We start from the raw sequence: 11,911 nt of genomic DNA on the forward strand, positions 1-11,911 counted from the left end.
TATTCAAATAGTGTTACTGATCATCCATATATATCTCTGGATGAAATCAGTGGTCGTAAAAGTTGATTAGGTTGACTTTGTCATGCTTTTTCAGGGTAAATGATTACTCATCGTGTTGCTTGATTTTAACATGAATATAGTAATTATTCTCAGTTTACATATTGTTTCCTAAAACACCTGCTTTGTTGTTGTTCTTGTTATCACCCAGGGTGATAACTTTACGAACCTCAAAATATTGTTCATATTGTTACAGAGGCATCATGATAGACGGAGGCTACAGTCTGAGCTTCATGATTTATGACATGACTTACTGTAAATCCTCTATATAACGTAGTGTCACACTTTTGGAGTTTGGTTTGGACTTTGGACCGCACGAGTTACGCAAAATACGCGAAGTTCTGCGCCTTTTACGGTAGTATGTAAACATAACGGTCCTCTCGCTCCTCCCCCCTAACCCTCCCCCTCCCTCCACTCCCTCTTCCATACAACCTAATAAGTGATCAACTCCGGGACAGAAAATGGCGACGACGGGGAGCCGGACCTCGTCGTCGGGACTATCTGAGTCGAACAACAACGGCACTAACGTTGGAAGTCTTCAGGGAAACTCAAGTGCCTCTGGTCTTCCAAGTAGTCCCGGTAAGGCGAAGAGTAACACCGGAGAAAACTCGCAATGGAGACGCAAAGAGCTACGGAAAGTCAGAAGTGTGGATCTGGATAAACCGGAGTCGCTGCTGCTATCTCCAGAGACCGGGACAGCTCCGATATCGGCGCAGCTGCACTTCTTGTCTGTCTCCTCGCCTGGCGCGGTGCAGGCTACTTTACTGCAGCCATCTCACCACCTTCAACAGAGCAACTCTCTTACAGACCACCCTCTGGCAGATAAAACAAGTCATAGTTTGTCTACAGCCGCTCAGGAATTGTTGAAAACTTCTTTCAAAAACAGCAGCGACCATCTCAGTCCCGATAATGGTGCTAGCGGAACTTCCATGGATGTGAGCGCTACACAGAATAGGTGAGGTGTACTAAACTGTCTCTCCTGCATGGGTTTGGAAATGTTTGATACGGTGTATCTCTTCTGCATGTATCACATCATTCGCGGGCATAGGTTGTTACTTTGTTGCGCAACTTCATATCCTCACCTTGGCGCAAGTTCTTCTCGGTTTGTGAAAGTTGAAGTTGTTTGATGAAGGCGAGAGGACGGCTTATCGCGCAGTTTTATCAGACGCACGTGTATTTGATGGTAAAGCATGATCATGAATAATCGTAGCCTATATTGTTGTATTTATGTATTGATTATTGATGTCTAAATCGTTATGGCTATAGTTTTTTCCCAATTGAATTGTTTATCAGATGCATATCCAAGACTTCATAATGTATGAACTTTCATGCTCAAAGTCGCTTCTGTCGCTCGTCATTGTGATAATGTGTGTTGTTTATAAGTAGTAAAAGCTACAAACTGCTTTTCACTGTCTGTTACGTCAATAGTTGCAGTCGGCACTGTAACTATAAACGAGAGAGTGACAGATTTCATTTAATGCTTTCTGGAAAGCAGCCACGATATGAATAGATGTATTTTATTGTTGAAATGGTGCGGTGAAACACCACTGCTGTGGGTTCTGCCATTTTGTAGTTTTTACAGATAGTAAAAAGTCGAGGAAATGTTGTTAGGGATTTTGCTGAAGCAAGAGAAGTAACCTACACGTACACACTCGCAGTACACTTGCTTGGGAGAGTAAAGCCTCCTGCAATGTGCATAGAGGACACAACAAGTACTTGGGAAATGAACCAGTCAACATTTGCCCGTCTGCCTTTTGTTCCACAAAACAGCCTTCAGCATCTTATCATTTCTATTTCACTATGTCCATGATATCCTTATGTTTTCAGCAGGTATCATAATTCTGCTATTTGTGTATTCATAGACCATTCTGACACATCAGTTGTTGGTGGTATGAAATAGTCTACCATTCATATAAACCGGTATGTCAGTTTGATAACGCTATAGATTCTATCTGACCCTATCTAGGAAAGTAATTTATACATTATCATAGGAAATATTCTATGATGAGATGTAGGCTACTGTTTATGATTCAGTAAATTACCTTTTAGAGATTCAGCACTAGATTTTGGCAGAGCTTGACATTGAAAAAAAGAACCTCCTTAAGTATGAATATTTGCTGTTGTGGTTCCAGATCTGAGAGATTGTCAAGGTTATTGTTTCATGGTGCCATTCACAGGCCATGCAGGTGCATAGGCTTAGGGCTTAAGGCTGACTCCAAAAGTAGATTCTGCGGATATCTATCTACCTTTTAAACAGCGAGCGGGTATTAGTTAATGACTGACAGTGAACAACACAATCACGTGAGAACACCAAGAGAGAGTCGGTTAGAGAATGAATGACAGCTTTTTAGAAAAGGGAAGATTGTGAGCCGAGAATTTGTTGCAACATGAGACATTGGCTTTTGCAACTGTACAGATAATGAAAGATGAATAGGGGATGTTGAAAACTAAAGAAACGGGATGGGAAAGAGAGCTGGATGCCATTGTGGCCTTCCTTGTCCGGGATAATGGACTAAGGCTAGGCATAACCATCAGGATCCCCTCGCAGCACAAAGGTAGAATTCCAACCAACAACTGAAAAACCCCCATTCACAGAAGAGCTGCTATTGGTCCTCTGAGGCCCAAGCCCTGTTCTGCACACAATAGTTTCCCCGGTTGAACTTTAGTGTGTCTCTCTCTCCCTCTCCTGATCCTTTTGGGCTGACACAATGAAATACCAAATAATATTATTTACAATCTTGTTTTATTCATAAATGTCAACAGAACAGCATTCATAATAAGCATACATGACATAAATCTCTGCCATTTCATAGTTTGCCAGTGTTTTTCTCCGATAGTGGTTGGTCAATAGTGGCTGCCTATTTAGAAATGTTGGATTGTACTAACTTATAGAAAGAGGGGGTTTGTCCTTGCCTCACTTTGAGGCTAGGGCACAGTGCATGTGACCAGTCAGCTGAAGAAAGGAACCGCAGTCGTCTCGAAGCCCCCACAGGGTACGTCTGGCCCAGGCTAAATGTTGACAGACTCAAGGTTAAGTTTTTTATTTTGTCTATTTACATGTAGTCATGGAAGGTCCATCCCATAATGAGCGTGTTCTCCTTCAGTGAAGCGTTGTTTAACGACAGCTTGGAGAGACTTGGAGTATACCCAAAGCAATCGTTAAACAGCCAAACACATTGTGTCATGTCATGTGATTAGATCACACCCGATCTCAGATGGAATCACCCTAAGGTGATGCGTTATTTCAAGTTGCCCCTGCACCTGTGTAGTCACTCTTGTCATTGCTGTTGTAACATACACGCCCATGGAATTGTGGACGAAGAGGAATAAGCCCGCTCAACATATGTATGTATTTATGCAGAAAGTAATCAACATCAATATTGTCAACCATCAACATCATATCTGCCACACAATTGCCTAATTACTATGCAACAACAATGTTGTAGAGACATGAGTCTCTGAGGAGGTTCTCCTAGTATGAAACACAGTTATGAAACACAGTTCCCATATGAAGAATAACAATACTACTCAGGTGTCATGTACGTGTATTACACGGGACATGTTTTTTTATGTCCTTTAGCTCTGGGCTAATATGTCTTTCTTCCTGTGTCTCATGCCGTAGAAGTGATCTATCTGGACACGTTGCGTGCCTTCCACAGAAGGGCTAGTAGTGCGTTGCTGTTGTTTCCCCCCCCCCCCAAAGCAGTAATACTAGCATATTTGTGCAGCAACATTGGGGTTTTGAGTCAGACAAAGCAACGCCACGGTTTGCGTCAGCAAGCTGAATCACTTACACAATCATGTCTCCTCAGGGAAAACTGCAACACCGTCACTCCCTTTTTGGTAGCGCGAGTTATTCATAGCTGGTTGTTTTTTCTTTTAACCTCCCCCTAAACAACCCCTGGGCAGGTAAAAGCCGACGGCCGCATCTGACAGGTGTTGGAGATGTGTTTAAAGCAGGTGTTACCGCGTGTCTCAGTGCTGTAGTCTTTCATTGCCATAGTGAATCGTGTTGTCTAGTTAAAAATACTGTATCACTGGTGAAAGATCAAAGATCAAACAAGGCCTTTTAAGTCAAATGTCTCCTGGCTGACATGGGCTCTGAAGGGTTAAATTATTCAAAGGCCTGGGTTTTCTTCTTTCCCTTCTTCTGAAGACTTCCCTCGCTATCCGCAGTGACAGTTGCACATTCAGGTCAGAATTTCCTTTGAAGTGTGTGTTTGTGTGTGTGTGGGATGGCCTTATTGGCAATCTGAAGTATTCATGTTTAGTACGGCCCTTATTTCCTTTACAGAAAGGCCTAATCAAGGCTTATCTAAGGCAAAGGATACTGTTATGGTCAGTAGTAGGTAGGTACACAATAATGAACTTGTCCTTACTCCCTGTGTTTGTGTGTGTTGTATTATTTCTCCAGTTGGTGCCCTACATATCCCAGTGTCTACATTGTGAAGTTTCAGGTCTAATGGAGAAAGGATGCTATATCACTTGCACTGCCTGGGGCTGAAACATCTCTTAACTACCACATCCTCAGAATATCACGCAAACCAGAAAAGCCACACCACCACCACCAATAAGGCTAAGCATTTCGCTCACATTTCCTCAGCTCAGCCATTTTACAAAGCTACTGAAACCCTTTCCTCGGCTCCTGTGTGTTCTGTCTCCAATGAAACTGGACTCAAACACAATCCCCCACCGCTGGGGAGTTGACCTGGACTGACCGGTTGGCAGATGAAAGGCTGATGGTGGTGGAACCTGAGTGGGTATTGTGTTTTGGAGTCTTTTGAAGGACAGAACAGGAGTTTCCTCCTGGAAAGAGAAGAAGCTGGTATGAGGCCAATGGGTGTTCCCTACCCACGGGGTCGCAATTAATGTGTGTTTGCATTTCCAGCGGATGTGGCACGAGTTCTGACGCTCTGGCGGCTGACTGGTCGATGCAGGAGAAGATATCCCCCGGAAAATAATGTGTAGGGCCGGCCATGTTTTTGTGGTTTTTAGCCTATAAAGTTTATGAATTGCAATAGCAAATGTCAGGGTGGGCAAAATATTGGGAATCTACTTTTACTTTTCATTCAGTTGTGTAGGTAAGTTTAATTGTTTTCACCAAAGGCCGATATTGTGGCTTTTCTCTCCGGTTGTATAGCTTAGCAAGTTTCAATTCCTCATTGTAAGTTGGTTGCTTCCAAGTTAACTTATCTGTGCACAAAACTTCCTGGATATGCCACGCCATTTTAGGTCAACTCTTTATCGCCCTGTATCATCAAATCAGAGGTAATTTGTGTGGCACGCTTCCTTTGACCCCTCCCCTTTAATCACAAACAAGACGTTTCTGGTTCAGAAATAGGCCTGTAAAATCCCCCCTCCATCCAGTCAATGCACATCGCTTATGATGCATAATTATAATCCGTAATTGAATGTTTCCGTACTCCTTAAGTAGTGTCATCTCTTGCATTTTCCTTGTGGCGTAGCTTTGGGCTTAGGTTTCAAACAAACTTGACACACCTCTCTGATGTGGACATCTTGGAATGTTGGGGACTAGTATTCCGACCATCATAGTTTTCTTTTGAGTTTTTGTTCTGCTTAGGCGGGGGGCATTATGACATCATTGGTGTTTGGTGTAATCCTCTCATCGTGACGGGGGTGAGTCATCGAGGCTCAAACGAGACGGCCATTTACAGCTGGAGCGGCCGTCTGGAGTCTGTTTTAGATGTTGACTTTAAATTAGTAGCTGGAGGAACATCTGGATCCACAACAGGGGGAGGCTGGTGGAGGTAGACATCGGAGGACGGGCTCATTGTAATGCATGGAATGGAATGAGGAATGGTATCAAACACGTGTGATTTGATGCTATTCCTCATTCCATTCCATGCATTACAATGAGCCCGTCCTCCGATGTCTACCTCCACCAGCCTCCCCTGATCCACGATGACTCAGAGGTTGGAGGAGATTCTAGAGGGAGAGGCCAGCAGAGCCCATGATCCTCAAATGATCACCCTCTTCAAAGGCCAACTGGATGTCAGCGTATAGCTCTGCTAGACTAGAGAGTATATGCAGAGAGAGAGAAACCCTGCAGCCTCCATGACCTGTAGGAATGTGATGTCTAATCTTCACCCTCAACTATGAATTGTGGACAGCCTGGTAATGCACTCAAAAGTACACCACTGGATTGGTTGCTCTCCCTGTGTTGGTCTTATCAATGCAGAAAGCTAAGGACTGCAGATAAGGTGAACTATCAACCATAGTTTCAGATGTAATGACAAATGTTATTTTGTGTGTATTCTATGGCTTTACTTTGTTCTAACTGTATCGTTACTTTGTGACTGCAGGGTGATGGGTTCAGTCAAGGGAGGCTGTGGAGGTAGAAGGATGGATCGGAGGACAGGCTCATTGTAATGCATGGAATGGAATGAGGAATGGTATCAAACAGGCATTTCTACCTCCATCAGCCTCCCCCATCAGTGTATGCCCTGCTCCTGTAACAGAAGATGGATACTGGACAGAGATCTCCAGAGGGTCTTCTACTCTACATGCTCTCTGGCCAGGGTGCAGGGCTTGGTCAGCAGGGTAGCGCTTGAGTGTGAAATGTGACACTTTGGCTCTGGGGGACAGAATAGACCCTATGGGGGGGGGGGCTTTGATGTTATCATCCAGATAGGTCTGGTTTGAGCACTACACCCCCTCCCTCCACTCCAGCTCCACCCTCAGGATTATCTTAAAAGGCCTGGTGTTTACGTTTCGTGTCATACTGATACACAAGTATCCCAATGAATCATGGTCATCAAAACGAATTTTCAGTTTAGTCTTGGACATAATTTATCTGAGTTTCATTGCAGCCAAAGCAAGTTGATTTTCCTGGAATTTCTTTGGCACAAGTTTGTTTTTCACGTCATTGGCTGGTTTATTGTTGGTGTGGAGAGAACACATCTGCAGGCCTACGCCTAGTTCTTCACTGAAGTGGTGTCCTCTTCACCAGGGGAGCCCGTCTGCCAATTTGTGCCTCCCCTGCCCCTAACATCTGTATCTCCAATTATGTAGGTGACATTTTATTACACAATCCAGGCAAACATTCAGTCCAACAGAGACTTTTGTTGAAGTTCTACGCCGGTTTTTTTCCCATACCATAAAAGTCTTGGCAAGGTTTTAAGACTGACCTGGGTAAATGTAAAGCCTTTATAAAGTTAACATGGCGATGTTTATAACAAGCTGTTCCTCCGGGGTTGCCAGAGACTGAAGTATTCTGAAATGCACTGTTGCTAGGCAGACTCCGGGCTGGAATGCTCTCAAATTGAATTCTTCACATCGGGGTCAGAAGCCACCTTTTGTGTCTGGCCTCTCTCCAGCTCATTGTGAAAAAGTCCTAATGCCATTTGGGATAATTGGTATATGATTTAAGAGGTGGAACTCATCGTGTCCGCAGAAAACACACACATGTAAATATCCCACGGCTCAATGTGTGTCGATGCCTCTCCCGTAAAAAGGAGGGCTGGTTGTAGAACTGACTGAATATATTTACATTCCGAAAGAAAGACGGTGGAATAATGTTGAATAAAACACTGCATCAACCTTGTTTATGACCCTACAACCTCTCTGATGGTCTTTAGAGTTTTAGATGGTCATGCGTTGGTTAGTAGTGGAGATGGGGAAGCCAAGGCAGATCATTGGCCTGTTTCTGCGGCCGTGCCCCAATGCATTGTGGGATCTCTGTAGGTTCTGAGTGGCATCACTGTGTGTTAGAGGTTGCAGGACCTTATTGGAGGTAGATGGAGCTAGTTGTGAGTGGTGTGTAGAGGTTGGATAGGATGGAGGGTGGAGGTTGGGAGGTAGGAGGGGTTTGGAGGTTGGGACGTTGGGAGGTTTGGAGTTAGTTAGAGGTGGTGTGTAAAGGCTGCATAGGATGGAGGTTGGGAAGGTTGGAGGATGGGAGGTAGGGAGGTAGGAGGGGTTTGACAGTTTGAGTGTTTTGTCTAAGCCAGCCTGCGGGGCCTCCCTCCCCAGTCCCCCGCGGTCGCCAGGCCTGGCTGGGTAAAGCCGGGGGTTAGCACGGCGCTCTGAGCTGGAGTCCAGCAACAAAAGGCCCGGATATTTCCATCCCTATTAGGCGTGTCGGCCGGCCCAGGGGTCCCCCCTCCCAGATTCTGTTTAGTTAGCAGCAGGACGAGCCTAGCTGGAGATTACATGTGAAAAGTAAACACACGGATTACCCGTTAAAACAACCTGCCTTCCTCTCCTCCTGCAGGCCCACAGTAGACACATTACATACATAGCTCATACACACACACACACGCACACAGCGCCACACGCATACACACATAAACACACACACATTGGCTGGAGGCCATCTTGAATTCCCGAGTAGGCCTCATGACTGATGGTTTCTGTTCAATATTTAAACAAGACAAGGTCAAGGACACAGATACTGGCAGGTGCCACTTAGCTGCCCTACACCGCCTCTTGTTAATGGCAGTAAGTCCACTCCTCATTCCTGGGAATGTGTTAATGTACTGCAGACGTAGTGGGAGATAACACACTGTCCTGTACCTCTGGGCTCTGGCACACCAGACCACTGTGGGTCAACCGTCAACTCACAGTTCCTCACATCAACCAAAAGTTAGTCACAACACTGTTGTTGACCATTGGCAGGGTAGTCTGAGGAGAACTTTGCTTTGGAACGGAGTCTTTCCCAGAGTATGTATACATGTGTGGAATTAGCTGACACATTTATGGGAAACACATGGATGTACAGTGTTAGTTAAAAGTAATGGTGTAGGGGGGGTTGTGTTAGAAATGGAGAAGTGGTCAGGTGACCCGTGTGTGTGTGGGAACCCCGTCAGACCATAAGGCTGGAAGCCAGCGTAACTCCAAACTGTCACGTCCAACAAACAGATCAATAGGCCTTGTGTTCCATCATCGCAGCGCTGACTGTTGTGGCCCAGATTGTCACGTATCCATTACAAACCACACAGGGATAATGGTGACAAACAGTTGTAATAGAGAGAGAGAGAGAGAGAGAGAGGGAGTACAGGAATGAAAAAGAGAGAGAGACGGATGGAGAGAAAGAGAATCATTGATTGTTATGTTTTATTTTTCTCTCCCTCCGGGGTTTGGCCCTGGGGGATGATGTTGTGAACATGCCTGTTGTCCAAGGCCGTTGGTTGGTGTTGGTGTAGAGGCACATGCTCCAGTCATGTCCATGTGGGGGTAGCTGGTTGGCTGGCACATCAACACTGGACAATGGCACACATTGTGGGACCTCTCCTGCTCCGGAGCCCCCTGCTCTGGCTCTCTAAGCCCCAGTGTCCCTTCCCTTCCCTAGTCTACGGCCCCGTCCGAAACAAGCCCTAGCCCCTTCACCCTAGACACCTGAGTAGATCTGAAAGGATCGGATAGGTGTCAGCAAGAAGGTAGTGGCTCCACTTTGCTCTCTGATAGGCTGGGTGGAATGTTTTGCTTCTGCCTATCCAATCCTCTCAGATGCAAGTGTCGGGAGTAGGGGCCTCTGCCCCCAGCCCTAAGTGGGGGGCCTTGAAAGGGACCAGGTCCTGAACCAGAGGTCCCTCCGGTGGCCTGGTTAGCCCAGTCAGCTAGTGTAGGCCGGCCCTCCCATTAGCTACAGTCCAAGCTGTTTTTGGAAGGGCTTGGAAATGTTTACTTAGCCACGCCTTTCTTCCACAGTGTGTTCATCCAGGCAGCTGCCTTGGCTTCAACACACACACACACACACACACACACCTCCCTCCCTCCCTCCCACTCTCCCCCGGGTCACTGTTCCACAGTTGTTTTCCTTTTGTCTTGCTTTGTGCTTTTGAGGTCAAGTTTTTTGTTTCTACCATGTTTCCTGAAGCCGCGTAGTGAAAACCCTGTTTGTGCCGGCGCTTGAATGAGGCCCTTTCTCCCTCTCTACTCCCTCTTTCTCCCTCTTTCTCCCTCTTTCTCCACTAATAGAGTATCTTGCCTTTGACAACAGCGAGGGCAACCCTTCTCTCTTCAGCTAGGCCTATCTAGGAGCAGCTTGAATGAGCGGATCAGAGATTACATGTTGTTGTAGGAGGCTCTGCTGTTGTTAGCCAGACACTAGCTAGAACTAGTATGGTTCCCCACAGAGCTGCTGTTGCCTGGTAGTCCAAGGATTTGTTTGAATATACTTCAAGTGTTGCCTGGTTTGTTGAAGACAACCTCTGGTCCCCTCTCATAACCCCCCCCCCCCCCCCCCCCAGGACGGTTACCTCATAGCTGACACAGATTTAACGAGTTCTCATTTGCTAGTTTTAATGTAAGTCATCTCCAAGGGGAAGAGACTGTAGCTTGCTGTTTCCTGGGACTTGAAAGGTTTAGAAAGTGTGAAACATCATCATATTCTCACAGCCTTGGCTCCGTCTACTCTCATGACTTCAGGCGTTCCATTTGTTCTGTTTTGATCTCGAGCTTCCCTGACCGACCATTCTGGTCATGCCAAAGTTCGCCTTTTACGGGACGAAGTAGCAGTAAGATGTCCAAATACTGAAAGTGACGCGTTACAGATATTTTGCAACGGTGTTCTCAGTAGGGTAGAAGGCCTATCCGATCACCCAACAGAAATACTACAGGGTACATGCGTCTATAACAGTGGGAGCTAAAAGTGAATGGATGAAAATATCCAGGGCAGGAATAGGTCAGATGCACTTTATTATGTCTGAGCTTTGGCCAGCATGTTCAGGGATAGGGGGAGGACTTGGCAGCTCCACTACTGTACCAAGCCTGCATCTCTCCCTCTCCCTCTCGCTCTCTCTCTCCCCCCCCCTCTCTCTCTCTCTCTCTCTCTCTGAGTGGTGGTAGTTCAGAGGCCAGACCATGCATGTGATTCAGTGGGCAGCTTTAGCCCAGTTTCCCCTCCTGTGAATTGAGTCTCTCTCACATGTGACTGAGGGAGGGCCGGCCACTGTAGCCCTGTGAAACAAACACTCTGCTGCTGCCTCTGCTCGCCACCGGACGGACGAGTGGAGAGGGGGAGTGAGAGAGGGAGGGAGGGAGGGAGTGAGAGAGAGAGGGAGAAAGGGTAAGAGAGAGGGAGGGGTGAGTGAGTAATGGAGAGGGAGAGTGAGAGAGTGATGGGGAGAGAGGGGGAAATAAAGGAAAAAGAAGGAGGGATGATTTAGAGGGTGTCAACCGCTGGCCCCATGCACAAGCAACCCTTGCCCTGAGTTGGGCTCCAAGTGTTTTGTGTGTTTTGACATTTCTTTTCGAGAGAGAGAGTGAGGGAGGGAGAGAGAAGAGTGGAGTGGAGAGGACAGGAGAGGTGCAACTCTGAGCCGCCTGCCTGTACCCCTACGGGCCCGGCGCTCCCATTGTTGCCCCCCTGTCAGCTTGCATCACCAGCCGAGTCCTGATGCGAACAAGCAGCGCCGCTCCACACATCTCTGCTCCCAGGGGCCCACTCACCACCGGACCCCCCTGCTCATACAATATACATGAGACAGAGTCCTACACCGAGGCAGAGGCCTTGACTGCACTGTGGTGTGGCTGTAGTGACAGGCCTCTAACACTATGCTGGGTCGTAGGAACAGCGTCCTAGGAAGCAGTCCTGTGGTACTGTTCCACCAATTCAACACCGTCATCGTCCCTCCTCCCTTCCTTCAAGTGTCCCTGATCTCACAGGACTGGATTGGTCCAAGCAAGCTTTTCACTGCGTCGCTTTCTCCAATCAAGTAATGTCAGATCAGTGAAGATGGTGGAATACAGAATGTGAGTGTGTTCCAACAGGGTGCGAGGCTTGAGAAGGCACCTCCGTGCCCCAGCGGTGAACCTGGGACGCTGCCTGGTTGACGTTAAACGGTGGATGTAGGAGCTGTCTTCCTGGATGAATAACGGGTCATGTTGAGTT

General features: G+C 46.8%; 1 protein-coding gene across 1 annotated transcript in view; it reads left to right on the top strand.

The window, feature by feature from the left end:
* Positions 1–518: 518 nt before the first annotated feature.
* Positions 519–11,911, top strand: part of map3k1 (mitogen-activated protein kinase kinase kinase 1, E3 ubiquitin protein ligase) — a gene marked incomplete at its 5' end in the record, with an annotated part of 38,688 nt that continues 27,295 nt past the window's right edge. The window contains one exon of the mRNA XM_083670439.1: positions 519–1,012. Coding sequence (XP_083526565.1) covers positions 519–1,012 — 494 coding nt within the window. The remainder of the gene's footprint in view (positions 1,013–11,911) is intronic.

The sequence above is a fragment of the Argentina silus genome (genome assembly GCF_951799395.1).
Source record: "Argentina silus genome assembly, chromosome: 5".
NCBI classification, from domain to species: domain Eukaryota; kingdom Metazoa; phylum Chordata; class Actinopteri; order Argentiniformes; family Argentinidae; genus Argentina; species Argentina silus.